This window comes from Eurosta solidaginis, chromosome 4, assembly GCF_040869045.1.
Source record: "Eurosta solidaginis isolate ZX-2024a chromosome 4, ASM4086904v1, whole genome shotgun sequence".
In the NCBI taxonomy this organism is placed as follows: domain Eukaryota; kingdom Metazoa; phylum Arthropoda; class Insecta; order Diptera; family Tephritidae; genus Eurosta; species Eurosta solidaginis.
Genome location: NC_090322.1, coordinates 35,744,115 through 35,758,488, shown reverse-complemented (window position 1 = coordinate 35,758,488; position 14,374 = coordinate 35,744,115). Strand labels below are relative to the sequence as shown.

At 33.8% G+C, this 14,374-nt stretch overlaps 1 protein-coding gene across 1 annotated transcript; it reads left to right on the top strand.

Annotated features, from left to right (window-relative positions):
* Nucleotides 1–297: 297 nt before the first annotated feature.
* Nucleotides 298–11,810, top strand: LOC137247584 (putative gustatory receptor 39b). Its single transcript, XM_067778567.1, has 2 exons — nt 298–409; nt 10,984–11,810. The coding sequence occupies exons 1-2, from the start codon at nt 298–300 to the stop codon at nt 11,808–11,810; spliced, it is 939 nt and encodes a 312-aa protein (XP_067634668.1).
* Nucleotides 11,811–14,374: the final 2,564 nt, after the last annotated feature.

Sequence of the window (14,374 nt, the reverse complement as noted above, 5' to 3'; positions counted from 1 at the left end):
TGTCAACAAAAATACATTCAACCTCGTTTGCATGCTGTGAACGATAAACCACTTTTTGATTTAAAACATCTTTGCAGTAAATTGCAACACCACCACCACGAATGTTATCTTTTCTGTCATTCCTCAGCAGTACATATTTATTTATATAATAAGAATCAACATTAACGTTGGATCTGTACCAGCTTTCCGTAAGGCCAATTAAATCAATATATTTTTATCGGCAAATAAATACGAGAGGTAATCAAGTTTCTGAGTCGTAAGACTCCGCACATTTAAGTGACACTTATTTAATCTGTTATGAATTTTACAAATTTGACTCAAAATGCATCGCACATGTCCACTGTCAGTGCAATTATTGGTCAAGTTAACCAAACTCATAGCAACGAAGCAAAAGGAGATCAACAAAGCAGTAAGAGGGGGAAAGTAGAAAAAAGAAAAGAACAATATAGAATGGAAATAAACTAAAAATTAATAACACATAAAGCATTGCATTGCAAATATAAGTATGCATTGTTGTTGTCATTGCTCGCTTACATCAATTCGATCAGCGCTCTCTTTGTCACTGATTTTCTCTGCTTCACCTTGTTGACGTGTACGCACATATACATCTCCACGTATAGAGAAAACAGAAGTAAGTTTTCTCTGTTTTTATACCTTTCACGAAAATGAAATGGTATATTAATTTCGTCACGAAACCGAAAATTGTAAGTCCTTAAAGGAAAATAGATAGACCCACCATTAAGTATACCGAAATAATCAGGTTGAAGAGCTGAGTTGATTTAGCCATGTCCGTCTGTCCGTCTGTCTGTTTGTATGCAAACTAGTCCCTCAATTTTTTAGATATCTTGATAAAATTTGGTGAGCGGGTGTATTTGGGTGTCCGATTAGACATTTGTCGGAACCGACCGGATCGGACCACTATTGCATATATCCTCCATACAACCGATTTTTCAGAAAAAGAGAATTTTTGTAATATCTTACCCAATTTAACAGATTGAAGTTTCAAACTTCACCATATACTTTCGTATATTGCACATATTGTTGCCTGAAACAATTTATGAGATCGGTCGTATATATAGTATATATCCCCCACAACCGATTGTTCAGATAAGGAACTTTTCGTAATTACTGCCCTATTTTAAGAGCTAGAGGCTTCAAATTTCAACGAATGCTTACGTATATAGCATATATTGTTGTCTGAAAAAATCATAAAGATCGGTGGTATATATAGTATATATATGGTGTTATATATAGTATATATATATATATATTTTCGCAAATTTAAGCCCCATTTTAACAGCTAGAAGCTACAAATTTCACCGAATATTGACGTATATAGCATATATTGTTGTCTGAAAAAATCATAGAGATCGGTTGTATATATAGTATATATCTCATACAACCGATTGTTCAGATAAGAAACTTTTCGCAATTTCTACCCCATTTTAACAGCTATAAGCTTCATATTTCACCGATTGCTTACGTATATAGCATATACTGTTGTCCGAAAAAATCGTAGAGATCGGTTGTATATATAGTATATATCTCATACAACCGATTGTTCAGATAAGAAACTTTTCGCAATTTCTACCCCATTTTAACAGCTATAAGCTTCAAATTTCACTGATTGCTTACGTATATAGCATATATTGTTGTCTGAAAAAATCATAGAGATCGGTTGTATATATAGTATATATCTCATACAACCGATTGTTCAGATAAGAAACTTTTCGCAATTTCTACCCCATTTTAACAGTTATAAGCTTCATATTTCACCGATTGCTTACGTATATAGTATGTATTGTTGTGTCAAAAAATCATAGCGATCGGTGATATATATAATATATATATAATGGTATATATAGTATATAATATGCATTGTTGTTGTCATTGCTCGCTTACAGCAATTCGATCAGCGCTCTCTTTGTCACTGATTTTCTCTGCTTCACCTTGTTGACGTGTACGCACATATACATCTCCACGTATAGAGAAAACAGAAGTAAGTTTTCTCTGTTTTTATACCTTTCATGAAAATGAAATGGTATATTAATTTCGTCACGAAACCGAAAATTGTAAGTCCTTAAAGGAAAATAGATAGACCCACCATTAAGTATACCGAAATAATCAGGTTGAAGAGCTGAGTTGATTTAGCCATGTCCGTCTGTCCGTCTGTCTGTTTGTATGCAAACTAGTCCCTCAATTTTTGAGATATCTTGATAAAATTTGGTGAGCGGGTGTATTTGGGTGTCCGATTAGACATTTGTCGGAACCGACCGGATCGGACCACTATAGCATATATCCTCCATACAACCGATTTTTCAGAAAAAGAGAATTTTTGTAATATCTTACCCAATTTAACAGATTGAAGTTTCAAACTTCACCATATACTTTCGTATATTGCACATATTGTTGCCTGAAAAAATTTATGAGATCGGTCGTATATATAGTATATATCCCCCACAACCGATTGTTCAGATATGGAACTTTTCGTAATTACTGCCCTATTTTAAGAGCTAGAGGCTTCAAATTTCAACGAATGCTTACGTATATAGCATATATTGTTGTCTGAAAAAATCATAAAGATCGGTGGTATATATAGTATATATATGGTGTTATGATGGTAGCGTGCTCCGCCTGTCACACCGTATGCCTCGGGTTCAACTCCCGGGCAAAGCAACATCAAAATTTTAGAAATAAGGTTTTCAATTAGAAGAAAATTTTTCTAAGCGGGGTCGCCCCTCGGCAGTGTTTGGCAAGCGCTCCGGGTGTATTTCTGCCATGAAAAGCTCTCAGTGAAAACTCATCTGCCTTGCAGATGCCGTTCGGAGTCGGCATAAAACATGTAGGTCCCGTCCGGCCAATTTGTAGGGAAAATCAAGAGGAGCACGACGCAAATTGGAAGAGAAGCTCGGCCTTAGATCTCTTCGGAGGTTATCGCGCCTTATATTTATTTTTAATTATATATATATATTTTCGCAAATTTAAGCCCCATTTTAACAGCTAGAAGCTTCAAATTTCACCGAATATTGACGTATATAGCATATATTGTTGTCTGAAAAAATCATAGAGATCGGTTGTATATATAGTATATATCTCATACAACCGATTGTTCAGATAAGAAACTTTTCGCAATTTCTACCCCATTTTAACAGCTATAAGCTTCAAATTTCACCGATTGCTTACGTATATAGCATATATTGTTGTCCGAAAAAATCATAGAGATCGGTTGTATATATAGTATATATCTCAAACAACCGATTGTTCAGATAAGAAACTTTTCGCAATTTCTACCCCATTTTAACAGCTATAAGCTTCAAATTTCACTGATTGCTTACGTATATAGCATATATTGTTGTCTGAAAAAATCATAGAGATCGGTTGTATATATAGTATATATCTCATACAACCGATTGTTCAGATAAGAAACTTTTCGCAATTTCTACCCCATTTTAACAGTTATAAGCTTCAAATTTCACCGATTGCTTACGTATATAGTATTTATTGTTGTGTCAAAAAATCATAGCGATCGGTGATATATATAATATATATATGATGGTATATATAGTATATATATATAGTATATATATATTTTTTTTACGATTTCGGCCCCATTTTAACAGCTAGAAGCTTCAAATTTCACCAAATTCTTACGTGTATAGCATATATTGATGTCTGAAAAAATCATTGAGATCGGTGGTATATATATTATATATTTCATATAAACTGTCATTTTGACCCCTTTTTTACGGCTAGAAGCTTCAAAATTCATCAAATTTCATCAAATAGTTACGTTTACGTCATATATTTTTGAAATACCTGATTCGTAGTCATAGTTTTTACATGCAGACCACAAAAACCGTGAAGCTTTGCATCCTCACACAGATTACCTACCTAATTTTTATTTTATATTTATCTTAAAAGTCGTTTAGATATGTTCAAATTTCACCAAATGCTTACGTGTATAGCATATATTGTTGTCTGAGAAAATCATAGATACCGGTGGTATATATAGTATATATCCCATACAACCGATTGTTCAGATAAGAAACTTTGCGCAATTTCCTCCCCATTTTAACAGCTAGAAGCTTCAAATTTCACCAAATGCTTACGTGTATAGCATATATTGTTGTCTGAAAAAATCATTGAGATCGGTGGTATATATAGTATATATCCCATACAACCGATTGTTCAGATAAGAAACTTTGCGCAATTTCCTCCCCATTTTAACAGCTAGAAGCTTCAAATTTCACTATATGCTTACGTATATAGCTTTGGTGGTTAACCAAATATTTAAATATTTATTTTTTAAAAATATTATGTTATTTATTTGAAGTATAAAATATTATTTTTGTTTATTTTTGAGTTTAGATATTTTCCAACTAATTAGAATTTTCTTTTTTTTGAAGTTATTCAAAATTTTAAGTTAACACGAAAACTCAATTAAAATTATTTTAAAAATTAAAGTAAAGAGTACAAAGTAGTTAACACTATATTTACTCCCCCTCCAAGAAAATTTGAAACAAACAAATTATTAATTAATATTAAAAGTAACCTTTTTTTGTTTTTTGTTGTTTAATGTATTTGTATTTAAATTAGTGTTAATAAGTATGTTTGCTGGTTTAAGTAAATCAATTGAAATATTTTTAATAGTATTTTTGTATTGAATTGTAAATGTTTTATTTTTCTTAGAGATAACTTTAAAAGGTCCTTCATAAGGTGATTCTAAATTAGATTTACGAAGAACTTTAACAAAAACATACTCACAATTTTCTAATTGTTTAGGAACGAAAAAATTTTCTTTATTATGATGAAACACTTTAGAACGAACAAGCGAAAAATATTCTCTTATTTTATGAAGAGCGTCATTAGAAAAATCATGTTCTTTATTACTATTTGAAATAATTAATTCACCAGGTATTCTAAGTGTTTGGCCATAAACAAGTTCAGCAGATGAACATTTTAAATATTCTTTAATAGAAGTTCGTAAACCAAGTAGAATGAATGGTAAAATGTCAGACCAATGAACCGAGTCGTTTGATGCTATAATTGCTGCTTTTAAAGTTCGATGAAATCTCTCTATCATGCCATTTGCTTGGGGATGGTAAGGAGATGTATGAATTTTATGAGAACCTAAAAGTTTAGTTAATTCCGTAAAAAATTTTGAGGTGAATTGTGAACCTTGATCTACTGTAATATTCAATGGTATACCAAATCGTGGTATATAATTATGAATAAAAGTTTTTACTATAGTATTTGTTGAAATATCTTTAAGTGGATAAGCTTCAGGCCAACGTGAAAATCTATCAATAATTGTTAAAATATAAGAATTTTCATTTGAAACTGGAAGAGGTCCAACAATATCCATATGAATATGTTCAAAACGGCCTGATGGTATTTGAATTTTTTGGATAGGAGATTTAGTATGTCTTGAAATTTTAGATTTTTGACAATTGATGCAAGATGAAGTCCAATCGTTAATTTCTTTACGCATGTTAGGCCAATAATATTTATTTTGAATTAATTTTCTAGTTGTTCTTATACTTGGATGAGATAATGAGTGAATTTTGTCAAATATAATTCTTCTCATAGAATGTGGAACATAAGGTCGAAAAGGTTGTAGAGAAACATCACACCATATATTTAAATTAATAACTGGAATATGAATTTCTTTTAAATTATTTTTAGAATTTTGATCAGAAATGGTTTTTTGTAAAAATGTATCAGTTTGCTGTTCTTTATATAAAGTTTCTAAATTTATATCTTGAGTTGAAATTGCATTTATTTCTGGAATACGGGAAAGTGTGTCGGCAACTATGTTGTCTTTTCCACGTATATATTGAATATCATTTGTAAATTGAGCAATATATTCAAGATGACGTAGTTGACGAGGAGATCTATCTACTTTAGAATTTAGAACATGAATTAAAGGTTTATGATCAGTATAAATTGTAAAAGTTCTACCTTCAAGAAAATGTTTAAAATGTTTAATTGAATTATAAATTGCTAAAAGTTCACGATCAAATGTTGAATATTTAGTTTCTGTTGTAGTTAATTTTCTTGAAAAATAAGCTAAGGGTTCTAGTATATTATTGCTAGTTTGTTGAAGAACTGCTCCAATAGCAACATTTGATGCATCTACTGCTAATGATAAAATACCATTTTTGTCGAAATGTGTAAGTAAAGTATTTTTAGCAAAAAGTTTTTTAACATTTTCGAAAGCTGTTGTGGTTTCATTTGTCCAATTTAATTGTTTGAGTTTGTTTTTAATTGCATGTGTTAACATTTCATGCAGAGGACTAAGTTCTGTTGCTAACATTTTAATATATCTGTGATAGTAATTTATCATACCTAAAAATTTTTGTAATTTATTTATAGAAATTGGTTTTTCAAAATTTGTTATGATTTCAATTCTATCTAAAGATGGTTTAATACCTTCGCCTGAAATTTCGTAACTTAAAAAATTTAATTTATTTACACCGAGAGTACATTTTGAAGGTTAGATATTTAAATTATATTCTTCAAGTCTTTTGAAAACTGATTTTAAATGATTTATATGTTGATCTTCATTATCACTGGCAATAAGAATGTCATCAATGTATGTAAATACAAAATCGAAATCAGAAAATACTTCATTAATAAAGCGTTGGAAAGTTTGAGCACTGTTTCGTAAACCGAAAGGCATTCTTACGAATTCAAACATTCCAAAAGGGGTAGTTATTGCAGTTTTATGAATGTCTTCTTCTGCCATTGGAATTTGGTGGTAAGCACGCACAAGATCAATTTTGGAAAAAAATTGTTTGTTTTTTAAATCAATTGTTAAATCGTGAATATGTGGTAAAGGATACCGATCTGGTGTAGTAATAAAATTAAGTCTTCGATAGTCTCCGCAAGGTCTCCAATCATTTGGTTCTTTTTTAGGAACGAGATGAAGTGGAGATGCAATAGGAGAATTTGAGGGTCTGCATATACCCGTTTTAACTAAAAATTCAAATTCAGCTTTAGCAATTTTAAGTTTGATTGGATCAAGACGTCTGGGTTTCGAAAATGGTAAAATACCTTTTGTTTCTATCCTGTGAACCGTATGGTGTTTAACTTTTTTAGTATAATCTGGTTCACAGGTAATAGACGGAAATTCATTAAATAATTTTGAAAACTTATTTTCGACAATAGGAATTTTTAGTGAGAAAATATCAGAAAATCCAGAAGAGCCAGTAACTTTAATTTTTGTAGTAGAATCCATTATTTCTTTATTTTTAATATTGACAATAATTCCGAATTTTTCTAAAAAGTTTGCTCCTAAAATTGGTGTATCAATATTCGCAATAATGAATGGAAATTCAAAATCTCTTCTTAAACCTAAATCAATTTTAAGTAGTTTTGTACCGAAAGTTTCAATTGAAGAACCGTTTGCTGCAGTCAAAGTAAGATCCGAATTTCTTTTATAAATTTTAAATTTAGAAAAAGGAATAACTGATACAACTGCACCGGTATCGATAAGAAAATTAAGTTTATTGAATTTATCAAATATGAATAGGCGACGAGTAGGTTTAATAATAGTTCCATTATCCGTCACCGTCATAATGGATCGTTTCAGTTTAAATTTTGTTCGGAATTTGAATTGTGATTTTGATTAAAATTGCATGGGGGTATACATTTAAGAGCGTTATTATTAAATTTTTTGTGATACCAACAAATATTTGTTTGTGAAGTAAAATTACGATTGTTTGAAAAATTTCTTGATTTTGAAAAATTTCGAGATTTAAATCTATTTCTATCTTTAGATCTTGAACGGATTTGTAATTGATTAATATCATTAGAAATTTTATTTAAATTTTGAAAAATAGCCGTGGTTAATTCAGTTAAATTTTTAACGCATTGTTCTAAAATATTATTATTTATACTTGAGACTACAGGAGATTTGGAAGAATGACGTTTGTTGATTAAATCAAAAAGTTTGTCAGCTAAAATAATTACTTCATCTTTATTTTGATTGTTACTAGAAGTTAAATGGATTTGTATTTCTTGTGGTAATTTATGAATCCATAATTTGAAAAGTAATTCTTGACTTACAATGGAGTCAGTACCTATAAGTGATTTCATAAATCTGAATAATTCAGATGGTGAACGATCACCAAGTTCAGTTTTTGAAAATAATTGTTCTAATCGTTTTTCTTCGTTAAGAGAAAATCTTCCACATAGAATTTTTTTGATTGTATCATATTTATTAAAAAGAGGAGGAGGGTTAATAACATCTAAAATTTTAGATATAGTATCTCGTTGAAGAGTAATTAGAACATTCTGAAATTTTAAATTATCATCATTGATATTGTTAATTTCAAATTGTCCTTCAACAAGCAAAAACCAGGCATCAGGACAATCTTGCCAAAATTGTGGTAATTTAATAGATTTAGTAGAAGGAAAATTTGTAAAGTTATCTTGTGTTGAAGTATTTTGTGTTGTATTAGAGATGTTGTTTTGTGTTGTATTAATGTTAGAATTTTGAGTTGTATTGTGAGTCATGATGTTATTTGTATGGTTGATATTTTGATTTTCTGCATTTGTAAATTTACGAGTTCGTATTGGTGAACGTAGAACCATATGAAAAAAAAAAAAAATAAAATAAAATAAAATGAAAAATTTGAAAATTAGGAAATATTTAAGATTTTTTTTTGGAAAGGGAGTTAACAATTTAAATAAAATATTTAATTTTATATAAAAAATAAGTAAATTTAAATAAATGTTAAAATATAAAAATAATCTTAAAATAAATTTGAAAGTTAAAAGGTTTAAAATTTTAATTTAAATTATAATTGAAAAATTTTAAATTTAATATTAGAATAAAAATTGTACTTACATAAAATTAAATTTAATAAAAAAATATTAAAATTAATAAGTAGTTGATTGATGATTGGCAATGGCATTTACGTTATTCGAGAAATTTTGATTGTTGATAAATATTTTCGTTTTGATTGTAGTTGGAAGTCTGGTCAGTCTGGTGACTAGAAGGTCTATTGAGTTATGTATATCGATTTCTCTGATGAGCAAATAGCTTTCATACATGTAGAATGCACAAATTGTAAAAAATTTCATTACTTTAACATTTTTTTTGCTTTCGCAAATCGCAAATCAGTTCGTGCACTTAAAAATGTTGTATGTACATAAATAACTGGTTGTTTGGTTACAAAGCAATTTTGTGTATTGCATAAAATGTTCTAGTTTACGAGTTACACTGGATTGTTTTCATTTTTCTTCATATATTTTTAAGTTGCGTTAAACAATTCATGATAACTTGAACCACACGTGTCTTTTATATTTTAAGTTTTGCATTTAATATTGGCAAGATGACGGTTGAAGACGGTTGAAACTTCGCATGAGCTTCTGTTGGTAGCTACTTTCAGCTAGATGAGAAAAATTGGTTGCGCGGAAGTACTACACCACTTTTGTCAAACGAAAATTATATCGTTCTTGAACTTATTGGGGTTTAATTGATTCGATTGCAGGATCGTTGGTAAGATCGCCAATATATTTGGTGGTTAACCAAATATTTAAATATTTATTTTTAAAAATATTATGTTATTTATTTGAAGTATAAAATATTATTTTTGTTTATTTTTGAGTTTAGATATTTTCCAACTAATTAGAATTTTCTTTTTTTTGAAGTTATTCAAAATTTTAAGTTAACACGAAAACTCAATTAAAATTATTTTAAAAATTAAAGTAAAGAGTACAAAGTAGTTAACACTATAATAGCATATATTGTTGTCTGAAAAAATCATAGAGATCGGTGGTATATATATTATATACCCCATATAAACTCTAATTTTTACCCCCTTTTTACGGCTAGAAGCTTCAAAATTCATCAAATTTCATCAAATAGTTACGTTTACGTCATATATTGTTGAAATACGTGATTCGTAGTCATAGTTTTTACACGCAGACCACAAAAAACCTGAAACTTTGCATCCTCACACAAAGTACCTACCTCTTTTTTATTTTATATTTATCTTAAAAATCGTTAAGGTATGTAGATCTGTTCATTATATATTTCTTATCTTATACATCCGATTATTCGGAGATTAAGAACGGGATAAGATTATTGTTCAGCCCCATTCGTGAAAGGTATGAAGTCTTCGGCACAGTCGAAGACAGTCCCGTTCTTACTTATTTTAGTTGCAGTCCATGCTGCAGTGTTTCGCGATTGTTCTTAGTTAGGCACTCATGCACAAAGATCTTTCCATTTTCGTTGCGCCCAATATCACTGAGAGTCATAGATCTTTTATTTAATTTTCAAAAATTTGAAATTGCTCTTAAAAGCAAGGAGCGGTCAGTGGGTGAATTCAGTTTTATTATGATGGGAGAGCTACCGTTTTTGTTCTTGGTCTTTTGAATGCGAAATGCAGAGCGTATTGAAGGCGCGGTCAACTGAACCGGGTTACATATTTTTGTGAAGACTTCGCCTATATCTTCGTTTGGTGTTTGGGGGACTCCACTTACCAGCACATCAGATAGCACGGCTTTGTTTTGGCATTAATTCAACTGAGCCTTTAATGAGTTGACATCAGATCGAAGCTGACTGCATTCACTTTCCGCTGCCTGTACTCTGGACTGCAAACTGCTGAAGCTGCTCTTTAAATTCGAGATCTCAGCAGCCAACTCACCCACTCTCTGAAGAACCCGCACATTAGAGATAACATCAAATCACCAATATGTCTGTCAAGAAATTTTATTTTCCAATTTAAAAATTATTTTCATTTTCCAATGAAAACTCGAGAAAAAGTGTGATAAGTCCATTAGTTTCATTTATCAACGACACGATGGATAGGGTTACAGTATTGCATATTTTTTGGAGTTTACGTAGACACAAACAAAAAAGTAAAAAACCAACTAAGACCTTTCTCAGGCAGTAGCGACCAGTTCCGAATGCACCAAAACGGCAATGCTTGGTTTAGAAGCACAGATAATTGTATCTTTAAGTTCTTCAAGCAAAAATTGATATCTACCTTTTGATCTGCGTTCTCTGCGCCATCTATATTCATGGACTTCACTGGCGTAATCTTATACCAGGACTCATGCTTACGTGGATAGCATCCACTATCATATTTACATGTCAAGTTGGCACGAATTTTATTATTATATACGAAGCTATGCACAAACAAACGGAACATGAAAACTTTCTAACGTTACTCGACGAAATTGAAGTGTCTTTGAAGTTGCGTTTAAATTTGAACGTACAACAGATGACGCTGTTAAAGTGTTTTCGTTTTCATATAATTTCTCACATTGTCATTGCAATTATACCGCACTTACTCTATGTAATCACCTCAGTATGGTTGAATTATACAGGCTATTTTTTGCATGGGCTTTGGTCTATTCTTACTCTGCGTATACGCATCGTACAAGTGCTTATTTATGTACGTATTTTGCGTCACTATCTCGAGTGTTTATGCGTGAAAATGCGTCAAATTGAAGTATATCGTAGGGCGCCGCAACAGCGTATGTTGGATGTGAACTATGAAAGGTTGGATTCTCTCGAATGTTTGTTTGCTGTGAAAGATATTTATGCGCTGCTACATCGTGCTTTCGTTTTATTGAATAGCTTTGCTGGTTGGTCGCTATTTTGCACAGTTACTTCTTACTTATTTGATACGAGCGCAAATTTATATTGGACCCTCTTGTCGTTCGATGGTTATGTGAGACGACGTTATTATAATATTGCAGGAGTAGCTGTGATAGCACCACTCATCATTATAATTTTACATTTATGTTATTTACTAGCTTTTACCCGCGGCCCGTCCGCAAAGAGAAAATGAAATATATGGGCTATTCACGTTAGCCTGCTTATCAAGTTATCTGCTTAAAAATTTGTTTCTGTGTAATGCATTTTATTTTTGTAATTGAGAAAAAAAAGAACTAAATGAGCTGATAACCTGATAGGATCCCCCAATGATCCCGAAATTATCCAGAAAAGCCACGAAATTACCTCGACGCTATCGCGGACGGATCCCGAAAAGCATCCAGAAACGCCCCGGAAGGGTCTCCAAAAGTACCCGAAATAGTCCCAATAAAACCCGAAATGACAACGACACGATTATAGACTTATCCAGAGAACAACACAGAAATGATCCCTGAAGGGATCCCGAAATAATCCCGAAAAAGTTCCGAAATTACCCTGACGGGCTCCCGGGCGGATCTCAAAAACCATCCAGGAAGGGTTCCTAAATTATCCCGACCAGAAAAAGCTCCGAAAAAGATCCGAACTGACCCCGAGGGATCCACGACGGATCGCGAAAACCACAAGGAAATGATTCCGGAAGGGTCCCAAAATGATCCCGAAATAGTCCGAAAATGACCCCGAAGGGATACCGCGCGGATCCAGATGTAATCCCTGAAGGGTTCCAAAACTATACCGTAAAAGTAACAAAAAAATCTCAAAATGACTCCTACGGCATCCTGGACCGATCCAGAAATGACCTCGGGAAGGTCCCCAAATGATCCCAACATGGTCCCGAAATGACCCTGATGGATCCGGCAAACGATCAAGTATTGATGCCGGAAGGGTCCCCAAACGATACCGAAATAATACAGAAAATTTCATGGAATGACCCCTAAAGGGTCCCCAAATGATCCCGAATTAGTCCCGAAAAGTCTCGAAACTACCCTGATGGGTTCCCGTATAGATCCCGAAATCCATCCAGAAGTGATACGGGAAGGGTCCCCAAATGATCCCGTATTAGCTCCGAAAAACTCAAGAAATGACCCCGACGGGATCCCGAAAACCATCCATAAATGGTCCTGAAATAGTCCCTAAGAAGTCCCGAAATGTTCCTGACGGGATCTCAAACGGGATACGGACAGATCCCGAAAACAATCCAGAAATGATGCCGAAAGGGTCCCCAAATGATCCCGTATCAGTTGAGAAAAAGTGCCGAAATGACACCAACGGGATTCCGGACGGATCCCGAAAACCATCTAGAAATGATGCCGGAAGGTACACCAAATGATCCCGAAATAGTTCCGATATGACCCCGACGGGATCCCTTAAGGATCCCGAAAACCATGCGGAAATGATGCCGGAAGGGACCCAAATGATCCCGAAAGAGTCCTGAAATGACCCCGACGGGATCCCTTACGGATCCCGAAAACTATTCAGAACTGATGCCGGAAAGGTCCTCAAATGATCCCGTATTAGTCGAGAAAAGTCCCGAAATGCCCCCGACGGAAATGATGACGGAAGGCACCCCAAATGTTCCCGAAAAAGTCCCGAAATGACCCCGACGGGATCCCGGACTGATTCCGAAAACTATCCAGAAATGATGCCGGAAAGGTCCTCAAAAGATCCCTTAATAGTCCCGATATGACCCTGAAGGGATCCTCGACGGATCCCGGAAACTATCCAGAAATGATGCTGGAAAGGTTCCCAAATGATGCCCAAATAGTGCCGAAATGACCCTGACGAGAAACGAAAGGGATCCGGAAAACCATCCAGAAATGATAGCGAAAGTGTCCCCAATTGATCCCGTATTAGTGGCGAAAAAGTTTCGAAATGACCCGACGGGATCCCGGTCAGATCCAGAAAACCATCTAGAAATGATGCCGGAAGGTACCCCAATGATGCCGGAAAGGTCCTCAAATGATCCCTTAATAGTCCCGAAATGACCCTGAAGGGATACCCAACGGATCCCGGAAACTATCCAGAAATTATGCCGGAAAGGTTCCCAAATGATCCCCAAATAATGCTGAAATGATCCTGACGGGATACCGGACGGATCCCGGAAACCATCCAGAAATGATGGCGAATGTGTCCCCAAAAGATCCCGTATTAGTGGCGAAAAAGTCTCGAAATGACCCGACAGGATCCCGGTCAGATCCAGAAAACCATCTAGAAATGATGCCGGAAGGTACCCCAAATGATCCCGAAAAAGTCTTGAAATGACCCCGACGGGATCCCGAAAACCATCCAGAAATGAAGCCGGAAGGGAACCCAAATGATCCCGAAAAAGTCTCGAAATGACCCCGAGGGGATCCCGAACGGATACCGAAAACAATCCACAAATGATGCCGGTAGGTACCCCGTCGCGATCCCGGACGGATCCCGAAAGCTATCATTAAATGATGCCGGAAAGGTCCTCAAATGATCCCCTAATAGTTCCGGAATTACCCTGACGGGATCCCGGACGGATCCCGAAAACCATCCAGAAATGATGCCGAAAGGGTCCCCAAATGATCCCCAAATGACCCCGACGGGATCCCGGACGGATCCCGAGAACCATCCATTAATGATTACGGAAGGGACCCAAAATTACTCCTAAAAAGTCCCGTAGTGATCCCGGAAACCATCAAGAATTTATCTCTCATCTCTTATCTCTCAAATGAT

Coding starts and splice junctions, on each gene's coding strand:
- LOC137247584 (XM_067778567.1), top strand. CDS start 298: ATGAATTTTACAAATTTGACTCAAAATGCATCGCACATGTCCACTGTC. Junction 410..10,983: donor AAAAGGAGATCAACAAAGCA/GTAAGAGGGGGA, acceptor AAGTTCTTCAAG/CAAAAATTGATATCTACCTT.